General features: G+C 52.1%; 2 protein-coding genes across 9 annotated transcripts; one reads left to right on the top strand and one right to left on the bottom strand.

The window, feature by feature from the left end:
* The first annotated feature begins 1,369 nt into the window (after nt 1-1,369).
* DCTN2 (dynactin subunit 2) lies at nt 1,370-15,468 on the top strand. Its single transcript, XM_078449760.2, has 14 exons — nt 1,370-1,569; nt 2,507-2,575; nt 10,540-10,636; nt 10,817-10,878; nt 11,444-11,542; nt 12,020-12,180; nt 12,373-12,523; nt 12,857-12,922; nt 13,137-13,175; nt 13,354-13,431; nt 13,520-13,591; nt 13,838-13,940; nt 14,054-14,145; nt 15,010-15,468. The coding sequence occupies exons 1-14, from the start codon at nt 1,534-1,536 to the stop codon at nt 15,094-15,096; spliced, it is 1,212 nt and encodes a 403-aa protein (XP_078305886.1). The 5' UTR covers nt 1,370-1,533; the 3' UTR covers nt 15,097-15,468.
* A 149-nt stretch (nt 15,469-15,617) lies between these two features.
* MBD6 (methyl-CpG binding domain protein 6) lies at nt 15,618-24,816 on the bottom strand. Of its 8 annotated transcripts, XR_013556744.2 has the most exons (15): nt 22,729-23,043; nt 21,622-21,685; nt 21,309-21,445; nt 20,909-21,011; nt 20,616-20,778; nt 19,334-20,386; nt 18,493-19,154; nt 18,064-18,217; nt 17,717-17,886; nt 17,180-17,593; nt 17,021-17,088; nt 16,742-16,805; nt 16,419-16,588; nt 16,091-16,154; nt 15,618-15,832 (listed from the first exon to the last, which is right to left on the bottom strand). XR_013556744.2 is itself a non-coding variant. In XM_060657161.3 (13 exons), the coding sequence occupies exons 3-13, from the start codon at nt 21,419-21,421 to the stop codon at nt 16,514-16,516; spliced, it is 3,039 nt and encodes a 1,012-aa protein (XP_060513144.2). In that variant the 5' UTR covers nt 21,422-21,445; nt 21,622-21,685; nt 24,743-24,816; the 3' UTR covers nt 15,618-16,513. The 8 variants fall into 8 exon arrangements, 4 of the variants coding, with proteins under 4 accessions (XP_060513144.2, XP_060513143.2, XP_060513146.2 ...); XR_013556743.2 differs by having other exon boundaries at nt 16,091-16,588; XR_013556742.2 differs by having other exon boundaries at nt 15,618-16,154.
* Nucleotides 24,817-24,854: the final 38 nt, after the last annotated feature.

Here is a 24,854-nt window from a genome sequence, read left to right as displayed (position 1 = left end):
CACTATTTCCAAGTGTTGCAGCATCCTGAAAGCTCAGGAAGCCTTCTGGAAAACATCCCAAACTCAGGTCCCCAGGGACTCCAGGGTGGCAGCCTTAGTGGAGTTGCAAAAAACGCTTGTCTTAAAAAAAAAAAAAAAAAAAAAAAAAGCTTGTCTATGGAGGGTCAGGGACAAAAATGTACTGGGTATAGGCCCCTCCCTCCCCCAAAAAAACATCCACACGTGATGCAGTAAGTTTTACATAAAGCTAGATTTATTAAGTTTCAAAGGATGGCCTTTCATTCTGAGAGTATGTCCTTCCTACTTTTCTACTAAGAAATGATGGTTATAGTAAACAGTGTTTTCTTTTTCTAGTGCAGTAATGGCAGAATTAATTTTAATTTTACTGAACTGTGAAAATTCAGAAGTCTGAAAACTATTAGTGAAGTGGTTAAGAGCACAGAGGGTGTTCATGGGGCGCCTCTCACCCACAGAGGGTGCCTCAGTAGGTTGAGCTTCGGACTCCTGCTCAGGTCACGATCTCCCAGTTCCCAAGTTGGCACCCCGCCTTGGGCTCTATGCTGACAGCTTTGAGCTGGGAGCCTGGATCCTGGTTCAGATTCTGTGTGTGTGTGTGTGTGTGTGTGTGTGTGTGTGTGTGTCTTTCTCTCAAAAAAAAAAAAACCATTTTAAAAAAAAGCACAGAGTGTGTTCAGACATACAGCTACCACTTACCTATTTATGAACTTGAGATGGGATTGCCAGATTTGAAAAACAAACAGGATGCCCAGTTAAATTTGAATTTCAGATTAAAAACTATTAGTGTGTGTGTGAGTGAGTGTGTGTGTGTGTGTGTGTGTGTGTGTGTGTGTGTGTGTTAGTATATCCCAAAAATGATGTGGGGCATACTCATACTACAAAAACTATTATTTATCTGAAGTTCAAATTTGCCTAGGCGTCCTGTATTTTATCTGATATCTCTAACTTGAGAAGATTATTTTCATTCCTAACATGACTAAGCCTTTACTAAATTTTACCTGCTATTATTGTTTTTGAAGTCCTTTCTGTGCCACAGCATGACAGGATGTGTGATTTTTATCTAGTCATTTAATTTCTGGAAGCCCAAACGAATTCTTCTGAAAAACAGGAATTATAAAACATTTATCATAGACCTGATGTAAAAATGAAAGAAAAGAAGTTGTGTGAAATAACTCCCAAGGTGCGTTATTGTCGTTCTCCGTCCAAGCCCCTATCGGCCAAGACTACAGGTCCCATAATCCCAGGCTGCGTCCCTCGCCATTACCTCATTCCCTGGCCGCATTTTCGCCAATCCCGGCTTCTCCAGGGGTGTGGTAGCGGGCTGTTCTCGCGACTTTTGCCTTGCCCTTCTCTCTCCTGTGAGATTCCTGTCGCGAGACTTCCTGCTCTCCACCTCCTCCGCCGCTCCCTTTGCCGCCGCCTTAGCCCGGGACCCGGACCCAGCCTCTCCCCTACCCGAACACCGGCCCCGGCTCCGCCGAGGCCCCGGTCCCCCAACCCCGCCTCGCCGCCGCCATGGCGGACCCTAAGTACGCCGATCTTCCCGGCATTGTGAGTACAGGGCCAGCCCCGGCTCCCAGGACCGCACCCCCGACCTACTAAGGACCCCCAACAGACACTAACCCGTGACCCCTCCCGCCTGCAGCCCCTCCTCCGCCCCAGGGCTCCAGCCCCTGGCTCCCCGACGGGCCGCAGCACCCTCCGGAGTCTTCTGACCCGACTTGGCCCTGCCGCGGAATGGCTTACCAGGCCCCTTTTCCGGCAGTCGCCGGTTTCTCCGCCCAGACATCGTCTCTGGGCGCTTATCGCTTGTGCCCTAGTGTTTCTTCCAGCCGTGTCAGCACCACCCGTGTCTCCCCAAATCTCCCCATTATCCCCCCCCCATCCCCACTCCAAACAGACATACCAGGCCACTTGGTGATGGCCTACAACCCGCCAAAGAAGAGGTTAACCTGGCAGAACCCTTCTTGTGCCAGATAGAAAATTCTGCCCTCCGAGAAACCCGACCACCCCCGTGGCCGACCCCCACATATGCCGGCCTGTACCCTCCTTTTGTGTTGCCCTGCCTGCATTCTCAAGGGTGGGGGTTGGGTCACAGTACTTTTGAATACTAAGGTCCTGAGTCACTCTAAACCTTTGTGCCAGTGTGCTAGGGTACTGGTGTATAGGCTGTGGCCTAATTTGAAGATAGCCCTCTCCTACTTCTGATATAATGATTGCCAAGGGCCCGCCCCCATTCTGATTCAGGATAACATCTTTGTCATCACTTGCACTCGCCACCTACCATGAGGTCCCAGTTGTCCCTGCTGTCATCCCAATGCCTTCAAGACTGGGAACTGACATACAGTTCCCTGGGCAGGTGGAAGAGAAGGGACAGAATCTTGGCCTCACAGCCTGCCTTCTCTGTTAGCTTATTCAAATGGAGTGGTTTAGGGATATTGGTGGATGCTGGGTAATGAGGTAGGGTGGTCACTGCTTCTATCTGCAGGCCAGGAACGAACCAGATGTTTATGAAACCAGCGACCTACCTGAGGATGATCAAGCGGAGTTTGATGCGGTAAGACCATGTGCTGCTTCAGGACTCCTCTGGACCCTAACCTCTCTCCCCTAGGCAGACCCTTTCCCTTTTCTGGTGAGCCACAACAATAAGCGGGTATGCCAACCCAGCCTGGGAGGTATGTAGGTTGCAATAAATCATGCCAGGAAGGAGATTGAAGTCAGTGGAATTATAGCCAACAAGTCCTGATCCTTGGGTTTTTTAAACAAAGTCGAAATATCTCTCAAAACAGTTTAGTTTGGGGCTAGTGATTTAGGTAGACCTCTGGATGCTAATCCATGGTAATGAATCATGGAGTCTGAGCACTTACAGACTACTTGAGGTTAGGAACTAGGCCTTTGATTTCATAAAATATTTCACTCAATACATGTCCATTAGTGTATCCTACCAAGAGCTAGATTTTGAAGTATAGAGGAATACACTTTTACATGAATACCCAGTATCCTTTGAGCAAGGAGTGAGAAAATGATGTGGAGATTGTACAAAGATAAGGAATATGGTCAGAGGAAAAAAAAATTGAGAAAGAACATAAATATTTCATATCAGCAAAGGAGAGTGTCTTAGCACTTTCAGATCTAAGATGAACTCTGAGGAAGGAATTAGCTGTGGACACATTTTAACCATGAGGGGAACCACTTAGCGTTGTTTATTGAATGTGTTCATTCTGTGTTGGTTTTTGTGCAGCGCAGAGGAATAAATGTCCCTACCCTCAAGGATCCCCCAGACTAGTGAGGGAGTTAGGATACATATAGGAAACATGTAGTAAACAAAATTAAGTGAATGGAAACCAACACAGTAAAAACTTGTATGTTAAGGGCCAAGGAGAACAAAGGTCTACTAGTAAAGCGTGTCTTACAAGATGTGTTTTAGGTTCTGTTCCAAAGAGAACTGGGCTGAGGTCACATGGATGATAAAGCAGGCTCAGTATGTGTGTCTGTAAGTCCTGTGGCTATGTCTGTGGGGCTGGTTAATCCTGGAGAATGCTGGCTGCTGGCTTATAACGTATGGCTTGGCGTACTCTCTTATTCCTTACTTGGTTTCCCCTGTGTGGAAGTGGTTCCTACTTTGTGGGAACACCTTCCCTGTCTCCTCTCAGTGGTGTGTTCCTTGTGGCTTCTGTACTTTCTGGCATGTCAGTCTGTCCCCCAAGCTTGAGTATCTGGAGATAATGCAGATGTCATTGCTGAAAGACCTGGGTGTGCACCTGTCACTCCAGATGTATCTTATTAGGAAGCTGCCTTTGACCTCACAGAGCAGGCGTGTATAAGCTGAGGACTTCAGTCCTCTGCCCTGTTTCAGAGACGGTTCAACTTTGGCCTAGGCCTCTGCCTATAAAGTATCAAGCCTTCATGGTGAGATGATCAATGGAAGTTTGTCCATTTGTCACTGACTAGCATACAGACTGGCAGTATCACAGCAATCCCCTTTCCAAACCAAAACATACATTGTAGTTTTCCTTTTGAAAGTACTGGAATATTTCTTAATAAGATGACAAGCGTGGACGCCCCTGAATATGCAGCCGTGATTGGCTGTTTCTCCCCGTTGAACAGCTTATTTCAGTAGTAAGTGGGGTGGCTGATAGGGAGCGGATACCCAAAGTGTTCATGTCCTGCAGCATACTGCCTAGGATGACAGAATAGGAGTGATGGGAGCTGGATGGTACATGCAGGAAGAGTCGAGTTGCCTGCGTCACCTAAGGCTCAACTAAATGACTCTTCATCACTAGGCAGGAGTGGGTGAGGTGGGGAGACCTTCAGCTGCTTCAGGAGCCCAGGTGGGGGCAGGGAGCTGAGATGTTTACTGATGTCAGCTAATTTCTCTGGCCTCTGGGTGTCCCTGTGGGCCTTAGGAGGACAGCCTTCGGGAAGTCAGCTGAGTAATGGTTCTGTTCCTGCTCTTCATATTGATGTAAATGTGCAACTTGAAGAGATGTGAGTTGTACTTAGTCCAGAAACCTCGTGTTCGTGAGGTCTGGATTGTCACTAGCAGCCTATAGCTTTTTCACCTGCCTTCCCAAGACCTAGCACAGATGACAGTGCACATCACCAGTATCGTGGCTGAACCACGAGGTGTTCAGTCACCTTCCTAACTCCCAGCAACGGAATGTTCTGCCTTAGTCTCCAGATTATTTTCAACTTTAATTTGATCAGTTTTTAAAATAGACAGTATAGGCACATAGAGCAAAAGTGTCTTCCTAGCCCTGCCTGCCACCACTCCGTTCCCTTCCCTGAAGACAACCAATATGACCAAATCCTTATGGAACCTTTTGGGGGATCTCCAGATTTTTATTTAAAGAAATAACCAAAGTGTGGACCCTCACTATCTTTTAACCTCCTTCCTCTGATTTTCCCACTGTGGAAAAAAAAAATGAGGTGCTGGAGGAGATAATGTTCTCTAACATCCCTTAAAGATTGTAATTGCTAGTTTAACCTAAACGTAAAAGTATTACAGTTCTCATAGCGGGGAGGATGAGGGAGGAAAGTAGTGTAAAAGGTTTAAGTTTTGCTAAAGATGATCCTGATTTTCCTGTTATCCCTTTAAAACAATTTTAGCAGGAAGTAAAATATTCTAAAATGAATGGGCCAGGCAGATGCACAGGCTAGCCCTTTCTTCTTCAATCTGGGAGAATCTCATCTCTGTATCTCAGACACTCCTAGGTCGATTTGGGTGCGGGACTGTTTGGAGACTTTTTTTAAAATGTCTTATCAGGAAAGTTAATTCCCAACTGGAATTCCCTCCCTGCTGGGCCCACAGCCTCCTTTGGGTCGGTAAGGCATTCTGCTCATGGCTTTTGAACTGCTGGAGCGAGGAAAGTAAACTTAGAAAACCTCCCTAGAAACAGGGTATAGTTTCTCCCTTTATGCCTTATCCATCTCTAATGCCATGTGAAAGGGGAGAGGTGACCTAGCCATAGTTCGATGGGGCCCTGGCAGAGGCTGTTCTTCAAAGGGCAGATACTGCGGAACCCTTCCCCGGCCCGAGATGAGAAACAGTACGTTGTCTTCCTTATGGATTGAGATATCATAGAGTTTGCTTGATTGTGTTCATTGACTGTTGGCACTCTTGAACTTACCTGAGTTTTTCCTAATGCTTCCCCCATCCTCCCTCCTCACCACCTTGCCTGGACACTAGTTTGCACAAGTAAGACCATTCGATGCTTCTTCTCTGCATGTTTTTTTTTCATCTGCCATCTTGCATGCAATGCGCTGTCACTGTGCTATTGGTGTAGCTAATCGTTTTAAATTCTATTGAGTCCCTAGCGGAGTCACTAAGGGGCCTGCTGGCCTTGTGTTTAAAAATCATTAATCCAGGTTTAGAAGTACAACTATGGTCCATGAATCATTGTCTCTTTCCCTTATGGGGTCTGCAAAATAAAACTGTCCAGTGGAGGATGGAATAGAAACATGGAGGCTAGGAATGCTTTTGGATATGAGGCATTTAGACGCTGGAGTTAGAAGGGGGTTGGCTCTTTTCTCCTCAGAGTGAAATGAAGTTAGGAGAAAAGGACTGTTAGCCATTCTGGACAAGGGTGAAGAACAAGGAGGACAATCACAGTCCTCACTTCCTAGCTGTATGTAGATTACCCCTTGGAAAAACTCGTTTTAATGTTCCTGTGCTAAGCCTTTAGACAAAGGTAAATGGGATGGAAAAGGAGTGTTACGTGCAATTTTAAAGTAATAACTTGGGTTATTTGTGCTTTCATGAGTCTCTGTTTCTGTACCCCTCCTGACCATGGATGAATGGTCAGCATTGTGTTGATCCATCCTGGACAGTTTTATTCTACAGCACTCTCCAACTTCCTTGTCATCGTGGTTCTGAAGTTCTCCTGGCTGCAGTGTTGGCATAGAGCTCAGAGAGCAGCAGTGGCCTCTTTCCCTGTCTGATCTAGAACCTCAGGTCTTGCCCTCTGAGGCACAGCCATTAAGCCAAACAGTCCTGGGGAGTCAGGGGGTCCATTAGTGAGAGGGACTGGAAGTCATGTACCAGGTAAGCTGGTACCTGAGTTCAGGGCACTTCGAATTTTCCAATCGAGGTGGCTGGGTGTACTGTTTCCATGGTGACTGTCACTACTCTAGGTTATAAGAATGATGATGAGGAAAAACTCATCATCCCACAATGCACCCGTGGGACAGCCCTGGAGATGGTATATACTGTTTACAAACTAATATACCACTTTTCCTTTTCTTTGATTTTCTGTCCTCCCCCATTCTGCTTGTTCCTCATGATTTGAACTTGAGCTTACGGCTCAATGTTCTCTCCTTCTTTGAGTTTCTCCCAAGCTGGTTTTAGCTTGGTGGGGCAAGTAAGAGAAAGGTAGTGTGTGTGTGTGCCTCCCCTCGTATGTTTGCATGCGTGCACCTGTGAGTGCTTATACTCACTCTGCGCAGAGACATCCCAGTGTAGACCACAGGGCCTGGATCCGCCTCGACCCTGAGCTGAAACAGGAGTCTTGGATTAGCTGGACCCTGGCATCAGACAGGACGGAGAGGTTGAGGCTCAGGTGTACCTAGCTGAAATCTCTGGGGCAGGAAGCACTTGTCTTTGTCCCAGCATGCATTTTCATATACACAGCCATCTTCAATCCTCCACCATTCTGTGTGCCCATCAGTAGAGCTCCTGGAGAGGCAGGGCATACAGCTAGATTTCCCCTCCTGGCACTTCTTCACCAATCTTGCTTAGAAGCGAGAACTTTATGTGGCTGGACTCAAAGAAGGCCTCTTTAAAATATTCTCACCTTTCCCTCTTGTCCACCCGCTAACTTCTGTGAACCTTGAGAACAGAGGGTTGAAGAAACATTTTCTGCACATGTGCTGGTAGCCCGTGAATCTTGGTGTCCTCTACACTTTTTGTGCTAGCACGTCGTGGCCCAGTTGCTCTGGTTCCCTCAGTGCTGCAGGGCGAGTTACCAACTAATCAAGATGGATACAAACACACTGGACTATCCAAGGGACCAGGACTTGCCCTGTCTCTACTCTGACAGCAGAGAATGAGAACGGAGCTGCAATTAGGGACTTCATATCTCCTGAAACTCACCATCTCCTGACATATTTTGTTCTGCCTAACCTAAAGTCATATCAAACCATCCACATGGGCACCCTCATTGTCACCGATTCTGCCATCCAAATGTCTAATTCTTCAAGACTAGAGAAACCAAGAGACAGCGAGACTTGAACCATGAGCTCCCACCTTGAGAATTGTGAGCCCTCAATCAGCTACATGTCCTCAGAATCTCCATAGCCTCTGCTTCACATTCTGCCTTGTCCACCTCAGCCTTGTCTCCCCCCACTTTCCTGTTCCATGCCACTAGCTTGCAACATCTCACTGGTTCCCAGATGATCTTAAATTGCTGCCAATGGCAAAGCTTCATGACAGTCTCCCCACCAGAGAGGAAAGGGTCCCAGGCTCTTCTTTCTCTTGGGGTATGTGGTGACTCCAGCTGAAACTTCTTGGCCCCCAAATTTTGCTAGGCTCCCCTGGGCCCTATGGTGCAGTGTGTTTGAAGCTATCATATAGTGCATGTGACAATTTGCTAATAACAATTTTGTCTTTTTTTTCCCTCCCTCACCCCCATTTCCCCACTCCCTTTCCTTTTAACTCTTTTGATTTTCTCACCTCTGGGGAAACCACAAGGAGCTGGTAAGAAGCCTGACCTTTCATCTGCTTTTTAATGGGGTGTGCTGTGATGGGCAGTTGTTCCTCTATCCTTTTGTCTCTGCTAAATCTTTAATCCCTCTATCCAGCCCCTCCCCAGCTGACAGCCTTTTCCCATCTTCCAAATCACTGTAATGATACTGCCCCTAGCCCATGCCCCCAGATCTCTGAGACACTGGCGGAGTGGGTGCCACTGGAGGACTGAACAGTGTCGGCCACCTGAGTCTCTGGGGCCACATCCTTGGAGAGGCTCTGAGATGATGCCCGCGTCGGGCAGCTCCTCTCCTGATCCAGGACATGGTCCTAAGTGGGAATAGTGACATGAAAGCACTGTTCATTCTTGTCACCGTCCAGGACCTCTGAGACTCACGGTCTGTGTGTTGATCCTTTTCTGCTCGTCTCCTTCCCTATTTAGGAAGCATGTAAGAAAGTAGGTTCTCATCAACATAGTGCCTGGCCCAAAATAAGGACTTACCAAATGGTATCTATGATTAATTTCATTCCTTGGTCTATATGTGCTTCCCATTTCTCTTTTTAGGAGGATTTTTTTTTTTTTTTAATGGATTTCTACTTCATTGGCCTTGACTGGAGCACTCACAGGGGAGAGTGGCATACTCTTGATTATGAACTTAAGAGAAGGTGGTTGCCACTCCTGATCAGGAGTGCTTCTCGGACAAGAGAGGCCAGAGACTACTCAGTTATTTGGCCTGTGGGTGTTCTAGCCATACATTTCAGAGAAGGTTAAAGAGCTGATAATTTGGAGCCCAGTTGTCTCTTTACCGGGCCATCGAGCCCTTTTGTTTTCCCTTAATCTTTAGCTCTTGCCCCTCTGCTCAGCACTTCCCTGAAGAAGAGGTAAAGATCAAAGTTGATGTTTTCTCCTTACTCCATCCTTTCCCTTATTTTTAAAGCTGCCACTCACACTGATTCCTTCTCCAATAGCAGACCGGAGATGCTGCTGCTCTTCATGATGTCTCTCCATCATCATCCTCCGCCCCCACCCCCAATACCCACACACAGGCAGAGACTCTGTCCAGTCCCGGCTGCACATTAGAATCATCTGGGTAGCTTTTCAACTGGCCTGCTATCCCAACCCTACCCCAGAACAATTAAATCAGAATCTACAGAGGCGAGCCCAAGCCTCTTTTTTTTAATTTTAATTGTCTTTTGATTTGTTTTTACATTTTCTAAGTGATGCAACTGTGCAGGCAGGGGTGAGAACCATTGTTGTAGTGAAAGGAAAGACTCACTTTGCCTCCTGTAGAAGATGGAGATGGCATCCTCAGCACAAAAGAACTTCTGGTCTCCTCCCTGCTCCTTCAGTAATGTAGAGAGAGCTGTCGAACTGCTGACAAGTGACGGGGTTGGGTAGTTTGGAGTGCCCCGGCTTGGTGTAGTTACTGGAATCTGAACAGCCAGTCGATAACTAGTAAGGAGGAAACCTCTCTGCTTCGGTCCCTAGGGTAAATTGTCTTTATCCTTCTCTTCACCACGCGCCCTATTTATGGAAGAGCTAGTGCTTGAGACACGGCCAAGGACTCAGGGAGAACAGTTAGGTGCTGCAGCTTCTCTTCGAAAAGATGCTGGGCCACCTCCATGTCAGGACCTAGGCGTGGCCCTTACCCACAGGTCCTCGTGGCAAGCAGATGGCACATACGCTTATCGCTTCTAAGATGTCCCTTAGAGAATACATTACTCTCTTGCCTGTTTTCTGTGTGCCCTGAGCTCCCCACCCTCATGGCAGCCTGGAAACAGGGCTGCTGGTCAGGCCCTCTGCCAACCTTCCTCTTGTGTCTAAGAGTTGGTGTCTTCCCTTCAGCAGCACATTCACCCTGGGAGTTAGCAGCTTGCTTGTCTGCCATCCTTCCTCTCCCCAACCCCCAGGAGGATGGAAGGTTAGCTTGAAATGGCCTTCCTCAGCAGCAAGGAAATTTACTTTTGGGAGGGGGAGGTTAAAAGAGGTCAGGTTGGTTTCTTGCCCTGAGTGCATGGTGTGTGCCAGATAAGCGGGAGGGCCCAGTTGGATGGGGTCGGGGGATGGGAGGCTTATGTACAGAGTGGGTGGGGAGGTTATGCTACCTCTGTTCCCACTTGAATCAGGGTGTTAATATTTATACAACTGAGACTAAATTTACCAGGAAGCTTCCGTTTCCTAGGCTGAGCCTAGCTCAGCAGCTTGGAGTGGAACTGCCCTTCTCTTCCCTTGGGAAAGTAGGGCCCAGTCTCCTCTAATGGTTTGGGGATTTTGTGGGGTCAGGGAAGTCTGGGGGGAGAATGAATCTGCCCTTGGCCTAAACTACCTATTCCTGCAGGAGGAGCTGACGAGCACAAGTGTGGAGCACATCATTGTCAATCCCAATGCTGCCTATGACAAGTTCAAAGACAAGAGAGTGGGGACAAAGGGACTTGGTGAGACCAGGCTGGAAATTGGTTGGGGGGAGGCCTATCCTCAGGCGGTGGTGACTTTTGCTTTGGGGAAAGGGTCGTTCATGGAGATCTTTCATGGTAGCCCTGACAGTCAAGTCACTTGAGTCCATGACTGCCTTGGGCCTAGATCAGGCCCTCAATTCTATCTTCTTTTCTTGGCAGATTTCTCAGATCGTATTGGAAAAACCAAGAGAACAGGATATGAATCTGGAGAATATGAGATGGTTTGTTGTGTGTGTGTTGGTGGGGATGGTACAGTGATCCTGTTTAGGAGAGAAACCAAAGGATACAGTCAGGCTTCTGAGTTTTTCTCTCATTAGGGGTCCTGAGGAACCCAGCAGGATACAGTCGGGATGCTTAGTCCCCCTGCTGTTTGCTCTGGAGAGTCTCCAGGCCTCTAGCTACCTCCAGTTTTTCTGTACTAGGCTGTTGTGAATTCTGAGGTGGATAGGATACCCTTATAACTTGGGCCCAAGGTTTGGATAAATTCTTTTCTCTTTTTTTTTTTTTTTTTAATTTTAATGTTTATTTATTTTTGAGAGACAGAGAGAGACAGCATGAGCTGGGGAGGGTCAGAGAGAGAGGGAGACACAGAATCTGAAGCAGGCTCCAGGCTCTGAGCTGCCAGCACAGAGCCCAATGCGGGGCTTGAACCCACGGGCCGCGAGATCATGACCTGAGCCGAAGTCGGACGCTCAACCGACTTCGCCACCCAGGCGCCCCTTGGATAAATTCTTCAAGCTCCCTGTATTAAGAGGTGTAACTTCCCTGTCTGTGCTTGCTCTCTAGCTTGGAGAGGGTCTGGGAGTGAAGGAGACCCCACAGCAAAAGTACCAGCGACTACTGCATGAGGTCCAAGAGCTGACAACTGAAGTTGAGAAAATCAAGGTAACTAAACTCTCTTCTCCCCTCTCTGCTCTGACTTATGTCGCAGAGGAGGACCTCACAGCAGGAGGAGAAACATTCCCTAAGCTCCTGGCTAAGGGAGCTGAGGTTCCTAGATTTAGGAATATACATAAATCTACATTCAATGCCATAGATGGGTAAGAACCATCCAGTGACTTCCAGCCACTGCTGTTTTTTTTAAGTTTATTTTGAGAGAGACAGAGGGAGAGAGAATGAATGGGGGAGGGACAGAGAGAGAGGGAGAATCCCAAGCATGCTCCCAAGGTCAGCACAGAGCCTGATGTGGGGCTCAAACTCATGAAACCGTGAGATCACCACCTGAGCCGAAATCAACAATTGGACGCTTAACCGACTGAGCCACCCAGGTGCCCCTAGCCACAGCGATTTTTAAGGGTCTTGATCCTCTTTTTTTTGGTCTTGATTCACACTTGCCACCCCTCATTGTCTACTTCACACCAGACAACGGTGAAGGAGGCGGCCACTGAAGAGAAGCTGACCCCCATGGTACTGGCTAAACAGCTAGCAGCCCTGAAGCAGCAGCTCGTTGCTTCCCACCTAGAGAAGCTGCTGGGACCAGATGCGGCGATCAACCTCACTGACCCCGATGGAGCTCTGGCTAAGTGGGTGCCCTACGTGGTTGGGAAATCATTGCTGATTGGGGCACAGGGGGACTCAGCCAGGTGCTGGCCAGGATACTAAGGGGAGAGGTAGCCCAGTTTTTCCTTAATGCTGAACATGAGACAGAAATGACCGTGACTGGGCTGGCCCACATGCTTCAAGACTTGATCTTACTACTTGGTCTCCTGGCCCAGGCGCCTACTGCTGCAGCTGGAAGCAACAAAAAACAGCAAAGGAGCTGGTTCAGGGGGAAAGACCACCAGTGGGACCCCTGCAGATAGTAGCCTTGTCACTTACGAACTACATTCTCGGCCCGAACAGGACAAATTCTCTCAAGCTGCCAAAGTAAGTATGGGCGTGAGGTGGTTAGGGGGCCGGGGTGAGGTGGCCCTAAAGACTTTCCTGCCTCCCTCCAAGGGATCGGATCTGAGGAGAGGGTGCTGGGAATGCTTCTGATTCCTCTTGATGTCTTGTGCCAGGTTTCCCTCACCCATCTACTTTCAGTTAAGATTTTAGGATTGTGACTAGGGATGTGTTCCAGGGAAAGGAGTCCCTGGGCAGAGTAGAGAGGAGGAGAGAGGGAATGGCAAGTGGACAAGCAGAGAAGAGCAGGATCTTAGTGCCCGCTGCAGCAGCAGGGAGGCGGGTGGCGAATCGCACCTCCTTTCTCCTCTCTAGGTTGCAGAACTTGAGAAGCGCCTGACAGAGCTGGAAGCGACCGTCCGCTGTGACCAGGATGCTCAGGTCAGGTGCTCTCCTCTACTTAGTCTGACCCTTGGATCCCGCGCCCTTCTTCCTAATGTCCACAGCATTCCACAGAACCCTGGAAAGAGTGGGAAGGGCTTCAGTTATCGGACCAGCCAGTGGGTTGCCAGCTAGAACCAGAAAGGATGGGAGAAGGTAATAATCATGTGGAGATACAAGAACCACTGATTTCTTTCCTCCTTTTCCCAACTAGAATCCCCTTTCAGCAGGTCTACAGGGAGCCTCTCTTATGGTGAGTGTAAAAGGAACCGGTGTTAGGATTACAGAGGTGATACTGGGATTGGGTTTGCTTGGAGAACTGTGTTTGGGTGTGTAGCTCTATACTTAATTCCCTTCAGTGGAATAGGGGGTGGGCTCTTCTAGTCTGATCCTTTCTCTCTCGTGAAGTTTGTCCCAACCCCCACCCCCAGGAGACTGTAGAGCTGTTGCAAGCAAAGGTGAACGCCCTGGACCTTGCAGTTTTGGACCAAGTGGAGGCTCGGCTACAGGTACTAAGCGGAGGGCAAACTGGATTACAGGTATCTTGGGACTTTGGAAGCCCTGGGTGCCCTGTCAACCTTAAGTCTGTGTTTTCAGAGTGTCCTGGGAAAGGTGAATGAGATCGCCAAGCATAAAGCTTCTGTAGAGGATGCAGATACACAAAGCAAGGTCAGGAAGAGCCCTTTCCCTCATTTTTATACCCTTTCCTGTTCCCTCGTGTTCTTGGAGTCCTTCTGGTGGTCCTGCCAGAGCGTGGGAGCATTGAATCCCAGGTGCTGTCTTCATAAGCTCTGATCAGCTGAGAAAGTCAGGGCAGTGTTTCAGTCCTGTCCCACACTACTGAAATGACCCTTGTGTACTTCGCTCAGCCACCCCCTCTGGGCCCTGTCATGTCCCCCCCCCCCCCCCCCCCAGGTGCATCAGCTATATGAAACCATACAGCGCTGGAGCCCCATCGCCTCCACCCTTCCAGAGCTGGTGCAGAGACTTGTCACCATCAAGCAGCTGCATGAGCAAGGTGGGAGGCCGGCGGCCAGGGGAACTAAGAAGTGGAAAGTGGGCAGTCTTTGTTTCCTTACCTCTTGTCTTAGATTCTAACCTCACCCGTCTCTTTCTTACCTTCTCTTGCAGCCATGCAGTTTGGTCAGCTCCTAACACACTTGGACACCACACAGCAGATGATTGCTAGTTCCCTCAAGGACAACACCACCCTCTTGACCCAGGTGTGTGCCCCTCTGTTAGTCTGCAGCCTCCCTTCGCTAGCACAGACTAGTGGGTTCTGCCTTGGCCCATATCGTAGCACGTTATTGTGGCAGGAGTTTGCTCTCTCTACTGTGTTTCAGTGGTCATGGGACCTTTGACAGCTGCTTCACCTGGGATCTTCCATCTCACCATCGGGAAAACTATACCTACCTCAGGGTTGTGCGGATTGGGTGAAACACCAACGGGTGAATTGTTAGGAGTCCAGTGAACTTCAGTTTTTCCTGTAACACCTACCCCGTCCTCATCCAAATGCTCCTGTATCCAGAGCACGGCACATCGGAAGGAACATGGACTTTGAAGTCAACAGCCAGGCTCCGGCCTAGTTCTGCCACCTCTTCTCTGACACTGGGCAGAGCCTCACGTTCTTCATTCTTACCAGTGCCCAGCACATAGTCCTCAGTTTCTCTTGGAAAGCACTGTTTTCAGTGCTGAGGGCAGAATTAAAGCTGAGAAGCCCAACACGATAGGACCGTCAAGATAAATGAAAAAATATATCAAGTACAGTATGTCCTTCCTGTACATGGCAGTTTCCTTAAGTTTTGAGTCCATAAAAACCCTCACTTCAACAAAATCTTACATGTCCCTCATCACATGAAACAGATCAAAGAGTGGTACTGCTTGAGTCCTGCCTGCGTGGCAGATCCTAAGCTGGGTCCATCGGACTCCAGGGGTATTTAAAAACTGCTGCTCTAACCTCCCTGCTCCAGGGCCCGTCAGCTAGGCTTCCATGTCTCTTTTGTCTTCTCTAAGAGAACTTCTCCAGGTCCTCATCCAGGTAAGCACCTGGACCCGACAAAGAGTAAAACGTCTCTGTTATTTTCTAGGTGCAGACAACCATGCGTGAAAACCTGTCCACGGTTGAGGGGAATTTTGCCAACATTGATGAACGGATGAAGAAACTGGGAAAGTGAGCGCCTTTAAGAGATGCGGAACGGGGGTAATCCCTACCCCTTTGAACTCTGTTAACAGCTTATATAGGGTTTCCCCTTCATTATAACTCTCACATCCCCATCCCATTTGACACTGGGGGCAAGGGGTTCTTCTTGCATGTGGGGTTTACACCCCTCCTCTGATGAATACAGACTGGTAGTGGGGGGGGAGGGACATGACACTGTGGTCTCCCCTCAGGCCTCGGGGACACGGGCCCAGCCACATGCCAGCTCCTGTCCAGTACTGCTTTGCCTGGGGTGGGGAAGGATTGGGCCCGGTCCTCCAGCACAGCTCCCGTGGCTGGTTGTAATACTGTACAACTGTTTCTGACCATTAAATGCCGTTGTACTCTGCGTGACCCCTGCTGTGTTTCCTGGGGAAGAGGCGGCACTGAGACAGACCTTCACAGTGTAACAGGCAGTTTAAGCCACTCTCCGCTAGTAGAGGATTTAAATTGTAACGTGTTCTTCAATTAAGGAAAAAATGAGTACAGAGTCAGAGCCAGAGTTTCAAAATATTCTCATCTGTTAAATTAAGAGTGTCTCCCATAGAAAAGCAGTGGAGGCCCCACAGGGCAAGTACAAAACAGAATTAAAACTCCCAAGGGTCTTGTCTTTACAAAAGAAAAGGCAGGAGGCAGCCCCTGGACAGCGGGTCGTGCTGGCCGCTCCGGTTGGACCACGGTGCATAATCCTCAGTCGCATCATCACAACGTCTCTGAGCGTTTCGATGGGGGGAGAAGGGGCAGTGTAGTGTGTGTGGGAAGAGAGGCCCAGAGGGCTCTCTGTGCCCCCTTACCCCCTTTTATATCCCAGAGGAAAGTAGAGGGAAGCTGGCTACACCTTGAAATGAGGCTATGTGTTTCAAACCTGGGGACAGGGGTAAGAGGGGATCTGTGCTTTGAGCAACCTGAGCCAGAGGCAGAGGGGTGTTGGAGGGGTGAGGGGGGAATGCATGATGCTTATTGCTTTGTACCTTTCACTGGGAAGGAGGGCAGCAGCCAACAGTAGCTCACAGGTTTGTAAACTGAGCCTGCTGGCTTCAAGAAGGGAGGCAATGAAGTCGAATTAAATATAAAAGAGTCATTTGTGCAAAAATAACTTAAACAAATAAAAGACCTGGGGAAGGGGGTGTTCCCCTTAGCCTGGTGGGGAGAGGGCCATATACCACCCCCCCCAGGCCTTTTCAGTGACATGGCTTTGGGGGGGAGGGGGTGAGCTTCCCTACCCCCTGCAATGGCTCAGGATGGGATTGTAGGGGAAGGGGTTGCATTTGTGCTCTGAGTGGGGAGTAGTGCCCCCACCCACTGTCCACAGGTGCAGGTGGCTGGCAGGGGCTCCCAAGGCTCAGCACTCAGCTCTCCCCAGTCAGGGTCAGATCCAGCTCCAGGTATGGCTGCTAAGGGGCCAGTTTCCTCCTCTTGTTTTTGGCAGGACGGCCAGGGCGGGCCCGGGGAGGCAGAGGGACAGCCGCCTATACAAGAGGGGAAGTTGAAAGAAGTGATCAAACAGCTAGGTATTGGGAAGTCTTTTATTTTCTCCCCATGCCCTCTAATCCTCTTCTCTTGCCTCGTCCCTTACAACCTCCCCCCATCCCCCCCACCCCGCAACCCTGACACACACTTACGCGGGTTGTGGGGCTGGGGTCCAAGGTAACGTCCTGGCGGGAGCTATTGCTGTTCCGAGCAGGGCTGCAATAAGGGCACAGATGATCAGGAATACCTCCCCAAGCACCAGGTGAAGCTCAGAGTTTGGGTGGGAAGCTTTCTACTTTTGGATAATAAAGGCATAATATCCTGTTCATATTTAAACATGAGCCTTATTGAAAGCCAAGCCACTCTAGACATTTCTATAAACCCATCAAGAAGTGGGAGAAGGCCAGGACTGTGGCAGGCCCAGCACTCACTTGTATTTTCTCCTCCGGCCACGACGAGACTTTCTGACTACCCCTGGGGGCACCTGGGAAAACATGGACTGTATGTGTAGGAAAAGTTAGGAAAAGGAACCAAGTTCCCAGCCTTTCCTCAGAGCCCTTCAGCCCGGACCTCCATCACCCTGCACTCACCTTAAGGTCCTCAGAATGGGGTCCAGGAGGGGATGGATCCTTGGGTTCAACACCCCCTTCAGCCAGCTCCCCATTATGCTGCCAGTGATGGGTCCTTCTTGGGGACCGTTCCATTTGTCCATTGAAGCCACCACGTGCCCCCCACTTGAGGGCCAGTCGGCCAGGCTCCCGCCGGCTACCAGGCTTTCGGCCCCGGCCTGGCCTGGCCTCACCATTAATGCCCCTAAGTCCCCCTCCTCCCCTCCGGCCCCGTTTCCCTGACCCCCTCCCAGCGAGCAGCTCAGGGACTGGGGGGTCGGGAGAACCGTGGGGTGGGGCTAAGGCACTGAGGGGAGGCCGGGCAGGCTCCGGTTCCAGGGCTGAGGTGGGGCTCTGAGGGGGCAGACAAGGGGCTTCTGGCTGCTCTGGAGGAATCTGCAGGCGAAAAAATAAAATCTTAGTCCCAAATATGGTTACTCTGCTACTGTAACTCAGAAAGTCACACATCCAGTTTGGGAAAAAATTCTGTCCCTGATACACACGTGCCCACAGGCTCACCTGGAGACTCTGTAGCAGGCAGGCTAGGGGACTAGAAGCCTCTGAGAGGGGTGGAGGAGCTCCCCCCCCAGGGAGGAGCTGCAGCCCCAACTGGCCAGAGAGAAGAGGGCCAGGAGGCTGCAACAGGCTGGGGAGGGTTCCAGGGCTGCTGGTCAGCGAAGACAGATCACCTGTTGAAGAGTTAGGTCAGGAGTCTCCCTTGGCAAACCAGTTAGGCTGAACAGACCCTATTAATCTTAGGCTTAACCCCAGGGTCAAAAACTCTTCCCCAACTCATCCAGCCTCTACTCCCAATTTTTACTGGTTCCTTTCTTCTCTTTCACACCAGAGTTTTCCCTCAGGCTCACCCAGCAGGCTGGCACTCAGCAGAGGGCTAAGGAGTTGGGGGGGTCTCCCTGAGTTGGAGGGGGCCTTGCCCAGAGAGGAGGCCCCCGGGTCAGTAGTTGCCGTGGTGACACTGGAGGTAGGTGGTCCAGGTTGGGGGGCACTCAGGACACAGGGCTAAAAAGAAGAATGACAACACCATATGCGTAAAGTATTTAACAAACGTACAGTACTTTCACATATACGATCTCACTGAAGTCTCACGTGAAGTAGGCCACGCTTATTAAATACAGACCCAGTTCTTGCAGCCATCCTACCCCCAGCCAAGAACTAAGCCCTCCCCAAAGGCCCTGAGGAAGAGCTCAGGCATGAAACTGAAAGCCTTTGATTCCCAGCTCCCATTTCTGATTCTACCTCTTGTTCTGTCCCACCCACTCCTCCCTTATCCTCACCTGGGGGGGTGTCCCCGAGGGGGGATCCAGGCTGGCAGCCAGCAGCGCAGAATTTAAAGCTATGAGGGTAGGGGGGGCTGAAAGTGGGGGGAATAGTAGGGGGGGCAGGTCTCCCAAACCTGAAAATGTCTCCCCACTTGGACCCCCAGCTCCTTCTGCAGATCCCTCCCCATCCCCAGCTGTGGGGCCCAGGGCCAACAGGGGCAGGAAAGAGGCAAGGAGGTTGCTAGGAGGTGCAGAAGGGGGTGGAAGAAGGTCTGAGGGGGGTGGTGGAAGCAGGGAAGCCACAAGAAGTGAAGGCCCTTCAGGTTCTCCTGGGGCTAGGGGAGGGCCAGGTCCCCCGGGTGGGGGTAGCAAGGGCTCAGGGGGAGGTTGTCCCCCTCCCCCAGCCAGCACGCCAAATAAACTGTGGCTGAGCAATGGAGAAGGTGGAGGTTGCCCCAGACTCAGAGGGAGAGGCAAGGCCCCTAGCATCCCTGGGAAGCCGGCTCCACTCAGCGCCAGGCCCTGCTCAGGACTAGGGAAAGGGAAAGCCTCCCCACCAGCCAGGGGAGGCAGAGGACAGGCTGGGCCCGCCCCCATCCCAAGCCCTTCAGATGGGCTTTGAAGCACAGGGCTGGGGACAAGGGGGGCTTTGGAGGCAGCTGGTGGGGCAGGGGCACCTGCAAAGGAAAAGAAAAATTCAGCTCAAGACAGGAGTGTTTGTTTCTCCCAGTGTCCAAAGAACCCAACCCTCATGCCTCCGACCCAGAAAACCACCCAAGACCTCTCTAAGCTCCCCTAAATACCTTGGCTGCCTTTATCCACCAGAGAAGGGGAAGGCTCTACCACACTCACGTACCTGGCACACTGCTGAGGCTGCCACTGGTGGTCCCAGGCAGGGAGGGTGGGATAGGGTGCCTGGGCTGGGGAGGGCTCCCTGAGGAGAGGGTTGGGGGAGGAGGAAGGTGTGCATCTGACCCCAAAAGGTTAAAGCTTCCATCAGAATGGGAAGGGCCAGGGGTGGGTAGTCCCAGCAGGGACAGCACAGAAGGGAGAATAGGTTGGGATGGCTCAGGGAGAGGAAAGGGTTGAGGGGCAGGAGCAGGGGCCCGAGGACGGCTCCGTCTAGGGGCTTGAGGGCCTCCCCCTTCTAGCAATCGCAATACCGTTGGGGGTCTGCGGGGACGACGCTGAGAGGGACGGGATGATGAGGAGTGGGAAGCTGAGGGTGTCTGGGCACGGGGCCTTCGGCCCTGTAAAGTGCTGGGAGGGGGGAGCGGGGGATGCTGTGCCTTGGCCGCTGCAGAGAGTAGGCTGCTAGCAAGGAAGGGGGGTGCCCCAGGCCCCTCCACCGTGGGGGCCCCTCCCAGGGGTCCCAAGACCAGGGGCAGGTGCATAGTGGCTGAAGACACTGGTGGCTGAGTGGCAGGACCAGGGGGGCCAGGGGGACCAGGGAGATTATTGCTTGGGGGCAGAGGAGGGGGCGTTAAGGCATCACTACAGTGGAAAAGAGAAGGGTCTGAAGGTGGTGAGGAGGAGGCATGGGGGGCTGGAGATGAGCCCAGGTCAGGGGGCACCAGGCTGGCTCGGAGGGCAGCTCCCCAGTTGTAGGAGGGAGCATTGAGGCTGATAGCAGGTGGAGGCGGTGGGGCTGGAGAGGGGGCATTGCCCCTTGGAAGGAAACAGGGGCTGCTGCTGCCTCCAGAAGGGACTGGGTCAGGAAGCCTTGGTGGTGGGAAGAGCCCCCCAGGGCCTGCTAGAGGAGGGAAGGCCTGTGGAACGGAGGGTGGTTCTGGGGGAAGGGAGCCAGGACCCCCATTAAGTGGAGTTGTAGAAGGGACTCGACAGGGAGGGCGGGCAGCGGGGGGCCCTGGGGACACAGTGTGGAACATTTGGGGGCTCGCTCCCTCTCCTGCAATGAATGAGAAATGAAGGGTCAGCCTGTGGCTCCCCTTCCAACAACTTTCTTTCATCTTCTCCATCCCATCTCCCATAGATCCCCAACCTCCCTGTACCTTCCCCTCAACAAGCAGCTCCCCGTGCCACCCTTCTCCTTACTCCCTCTCATAGAGCTCCTCCCACCATCCCTCTTCCAGGCCCTTAAGTTTTCCCCAGTTGTCGGGAAAGTGGAGAAAACTCACCAGGAGAAGAGTGTGAGCAGGTGGTCTCCATGCTTCGGTACAGAGTTGCCATGGCAACGGCTTTCCGCCGGTGGTTGCACAGCTTGGTCATGTCCTCCTCTGATGCGGGCCCCACCCCAGCCCCACCCGGGGTCACCGGGGCCAAAGGGTCAAAGTTGAAAACCTGTAAGGCAGGAGTCACGGACAGGGACTCTGAGAGGGTGAGATCTGTGAGAAGAGCTACCATGATCAGTCATTTGCAGTAGGTCACTTGGCGTATCCCTGTATTCTCTGGCACCCCTCACCACTCTGACCTTGGGGACATTGAGTGGACACTCCAGACCGCACTTGCAGGTCCCATCGCTGAGGAGGTAGCTCCGGGTTTGCTCCAAGGAAGACAGCTCTGTGCCACTTGGGCTGGCAGACGACAGGGTCAGAGATATAAAGTTAGTTGACACCATATCAGGAAACGTGCCTAAAAGGACAGTTCTTTAATCAAAGACCTTCCTGGGAAGGACAGAGGATAAGGGATGTGGAAAGAGAAAGAAACAGATTTAAAGGGCCAGATACAGACAGCAAAAAGGCTGAGGAAAGAAGAACAGAGAGCAATAGGGTAGGTACCAGAGATGCGAGCTTTGAGAGGAGGGGTGGGAAAGAAAACTCAGGCACCGAACAGCCTGAGGACAGAACTGTGGGAACTCTGAGGAGCCATACCTGATATAGAGCACAGCACCCTCTCGAACACAGCGCTGCCAGCCGATGGGGACAGATGTGGCCACAGGGCCCCCAGCTCTGTCTGCTCCACTGCTCTCATTGCCCCCATTCATTGTGTGTAATCAGCTCCCACGTGCCTGATAACAGACATCCATGTGGGCATTAGGAGGATTAAACTGTGCTGGGTACCTGAGGGAGTACTCCAGGAAGGCAAAGATTCTGGGGAGACCCGAGAACTCAGGAGTATGGAGAAACCCTCAGAGAGCTGAGAGAGAAAATGAAGAAGAACTCTCTGCCATCCCACCATGGCTACCTGAACATCTCTGCAAACATTGTGGGGTCCAGTCTAAAGCCGGGGCCTCCGGCTTAGCCCACACCTGCAACACAGGAGAGAGAAAGGACTGTCGGGAATCTGCCCAACTCAGAAGAGCACCAAAGCTCAGGATACTCTCAAGGGAAAGATCCTTAACCACAGGAGGTAGGTGCCCACACGTATCTCAGGGTTCTGTTGGCTGAGTCCACAACCATCCTTTCCGTGTACAGGACTGAGGAACCAGAGGATCAAAGCCTCCACTACCAGGGACCAAGAAATCAGAACCCAATTACTAGACGTAAAGGGCAAGCCCCCTTTGTCCCATCAGAGACAGAAGACTTCATCCTGGAATATGGGCAAATTCCCATGCCAGGCCACTAGGAAGTTTCCCAGAGAGTCTGGCCCCCTGCTGTTCCCTACTCCCCAGGAAGATCACATAAAAAGTGCAGATTGCCCCACAGGTCATCAGGCAATTGCCCAACTGCCCGCTGGGGTGGTACCAACAGATCCCCTCCATGCCTGTTTCATTAGACAATCACTGATCTAGTTCATTTGGGTCTTCTGAAGAAAGGTTGGATCCATAGCTCTGTCTTCTCCCAAGATACTTAAAAGCTCCTGATTTCCCCCCAAGCCTAAGGCAAGGGGCTTCAGGACCTCCTACCCCACTGGCTTCAAATTGGCTCTAAGAAGGATTTTCTTCTGATATGTGGGGAGGCCCCCCCCCCCAAAAAAAACCTTGCAAGTATCCTCTCCAAACTCACCATCGCTCCCACCCCACACTGGCGGCTTCTAAACTTTCCCTCTCATAACAAGGCGCCCTGTCACCCAGCCTGCTTCCCTCAGCTTGGGGAGGAGGGGAAGGCGCACGAAGTAGGAAGGAACTTGGGGAGAGGGCGGGCGGAGGGTGGGCGAAGCACTGAGGGGAGGGAGGTGAAGAAGGCAAAAAGTCAAGCAGTGAGAGGGAGAAACGGCGGGGGCAGGTGAGGGTAGGGAAGTGGGGATGAGGCCAAGGAAAGGGGCCGAGAGGACGCGGAGGGGGCAGAGGGTAGGGACTGGAGGGGAGGGGAGGGGGAGGGGCGGGATGGGGGGGCCGGGCCCTGCACTCACCGCGGCCCATGGTTCGGCCGGCCCCGCCCTGCGCAGTCGCGGCCCAGAGGGTGAGTGGGAGGGAGTGGGAGGAGGGTCGGTGGAGCCCGAGCCTCCGGTACGGCCCCGGCCGGTCCTAGCAGGAAGCGCCGCCGCCGCCGCCGCGGATCACCGAGCGGCCTCCCGCGCATGCGCCATGGGGGCCAGGGGCAGCCCTGGGGATTCCGTTCCCAGAAGGCACCGCGCAGGCTGGTGCCGCCGCCGCCGTCGCTGCCGCCGCCACCGCCGCAGCCGCCGCCGCCGCCGCCGCTGCCCGGACGGGAGAGGGGCGGGGCCGGGCCCCCGCCCAGCGGACAACGACGAGCCAACAGGAGGGGCCGCAGTGCGCATGCGGGAGCGCGCCTACCCCTCCCCCACAACCCCCCATTAATCCCCAAGAGAACAAACACCCCACGCGGCCCCCCCGCCCTCCGCGGAAGGATCTGAGCCTCTTCCCAGGCCACTGGTGGCCAATCCCAGCCCTCCCCGGGAGGGGCCCCTTCTAAAGCCACAATCTGTTGGGGGAGCCAGGAATGCCAGGTCCGGGAGGGGCCAGCCCCAAAAGATGAAAGTCGCGACTTGCCCTGCCCCGCCCCAAAGGCTTCCCGGGTAGTGTGCTGGGACTTGACCCGCCTCCCCAGGTCAACATGTCACAACACGACCTCAGCCTGTCAAGTCACATGACCTTTGCCTGTCACTGACAACCTGGTCATGTCTTTGGGCCAGGAGAGACCATCTGGTCTAAACCACCCCCCCACTCCCATTTACAGAAGGGGAAATGGAGGTCTGGAGCAACGCAGCGCAGGCCTGGCCAAGGACCTGTCACTGTCACACCACCACCGATACCTGTCTTCCAGCCACAACCGACCTTGTGACAGATTCTACTGAACCCTGGCTGCCCCCACGAGGGTATGACAGTATATGTAACCGGCCATCACATGGCATCTTTTTTCTACCTAATGGCACAAGAAAAATACTTCGCATTTTAAATGGTGCTTTTCACTTTTGTTCAGGCTGCCTCCAAGTTCATAGTTCTCTCAATTTACCTTCACAACTCATTATCTTTTATTTACAAATAAGAACGGTTGAGGCACACACTTAGGTGACTGGCCTGGGATCCCTGGGCAAGTGAGGAGCAGCTGAGGCTAGAATCTGGGCTGCTGACAACCCAGTCCAAAGCAGTTGTGCGCTCAAGTGCATGCAATGTCCTAGGCGAAAGGCTCTAACGCAGCCCAAGGCACCTCCGCGGCAGGAAGCTAGTGCAAGGCTCCTCACAGCAGGGAGTCACAGGACTTGGGCATCTGGTACAGTGAAAAGGGCGGGTCTTGAGCTTTCGTGAAGAGCGCCAGGGCACCGTGGGGGAATGATAAGTAGGGAAAACAGTGAGAATCGGCTCGACTGGTCAAAGGACACGAATCCTGGCATGCTGGGGGCCCATCAGAAACTTTACAAAGATAAAAGTTAAGGGTGCTTTTCTGAAAGGAGCTGAAAATGACAAGCAAAAGTATTCAAGTTCCTCGGCCTCTTCTGGGGGAGTTGGGGGCTAAAAGAGAAGACCTTTTTAAGAATACTCGAGAAGACGTTACGCAGTCCTGTAATGCGAATTTTCAAAAGTGGTTGGTTTAAAAGGCCTTGTGTCCATTAACTGGGAGGGGACCAAGCAAAATGGGAGTCTCTTATGGAGAAGGTGAAACAGGGGCTAATGCCAGGTGGGCGGAATCAAAGCTCTTGAAGAAGACAAGCTGCAGTGAGGCTTCTCAGGCAGCCTGGGGGCAGCCACGGTTGATAGCCGTTGGGGCCGTTGGGAGCCGGGCCCTGGCGCCCCGCCCTCTCTTCTCCCCTACACCACCCCCCTACCCTGCACCTCCCACCACCCTTGTAGTCCCCTGCGCGTGCGCGCGAAGACACCGGTTGCCAAACATTGCATCATCCCCGCCCCCCTTTCCTCCCCTCCCCCTCCAGCTCTCCCCTCCGCGCGCGCGCATGACTCACTCACCTCCTCCGCGAAGCCTCGTGACCCAAAGCCACTTCCGGGTCCAACACAACGTCTACCCCCAAGCCGGAGGGAGCCATGGGGGCGGGGCCGCGGGAGCTTCTGAGTGGCGGAT

Source organism: Panthera onca, chromosome B4, assembly GCF_046562875.1.
Source record: "Panthera onca isolate mPanOnc1 chromosome B4, mPanOnc1 haplotype 2, whole genome shotgun sequence".
Taxonomy (NCBI): Eukaryota; Metazoa; Chordata; class Mammalia; order Carnivora; family Felidae; genus Panthera; species Panthera onca.
The sequence above is the reverse complement of the archived record's forward strand: the minus strand, read 5'-3'. Positions and strand labels throughout refer to the sequence as shown.

What these genes read in the sequence shown, in the direction of transcription:
- DCTN2 (XM_078449760.2), top strand. Translation starts at nt 1,534, where the DNA reads ATGGCGGACCCTAAGTACGCCGATCTTCCCGGCATT. An exon ending in ATCAAGCGGAGTTTGATGCG is followed by an intron (nt 2,576 to 10,539) that starts GTAAGACCATGT and finishes CTATTCCTGCAG; the next exon opens with GAGGAGCTGACGAGCACAAG. An exon ending in CTGAAGTTGAGAAAATCAAG is followed by an intron (nt 11,543 to 12,019) that starts GTAACTAAACTC and finishes ACTTCACACCAG; the next exon opens with ACAACGGTGAAGGAGGCGGC.
- MBD6 (XM_060657161.3), bottom strand. Translation starts at nt 21,421, where the DNA reads ATGAATGGGGGCAATGAGAGCAGTGGAGCAGACAGAGCTGGGGGCCCT. An exon ending in GGTGCTGTGCTCTATATCAG is followed by an intron (nt 21,012 to 21,308) that starts GTATGGCTCCTC and finishes GTCGTCTGCCAG; the next exon opens with CCCAAGTGGCACAGAGCTGT. An exon ending in CCCATTCTGAGGACCTTAAG is followed by an intron (nt 17,089 to 17,179) that starts GTGAGTGCAGGG and finishes CTACACATACAG; the next exon opens with TCCATGTTTTCCCAGGTGCC.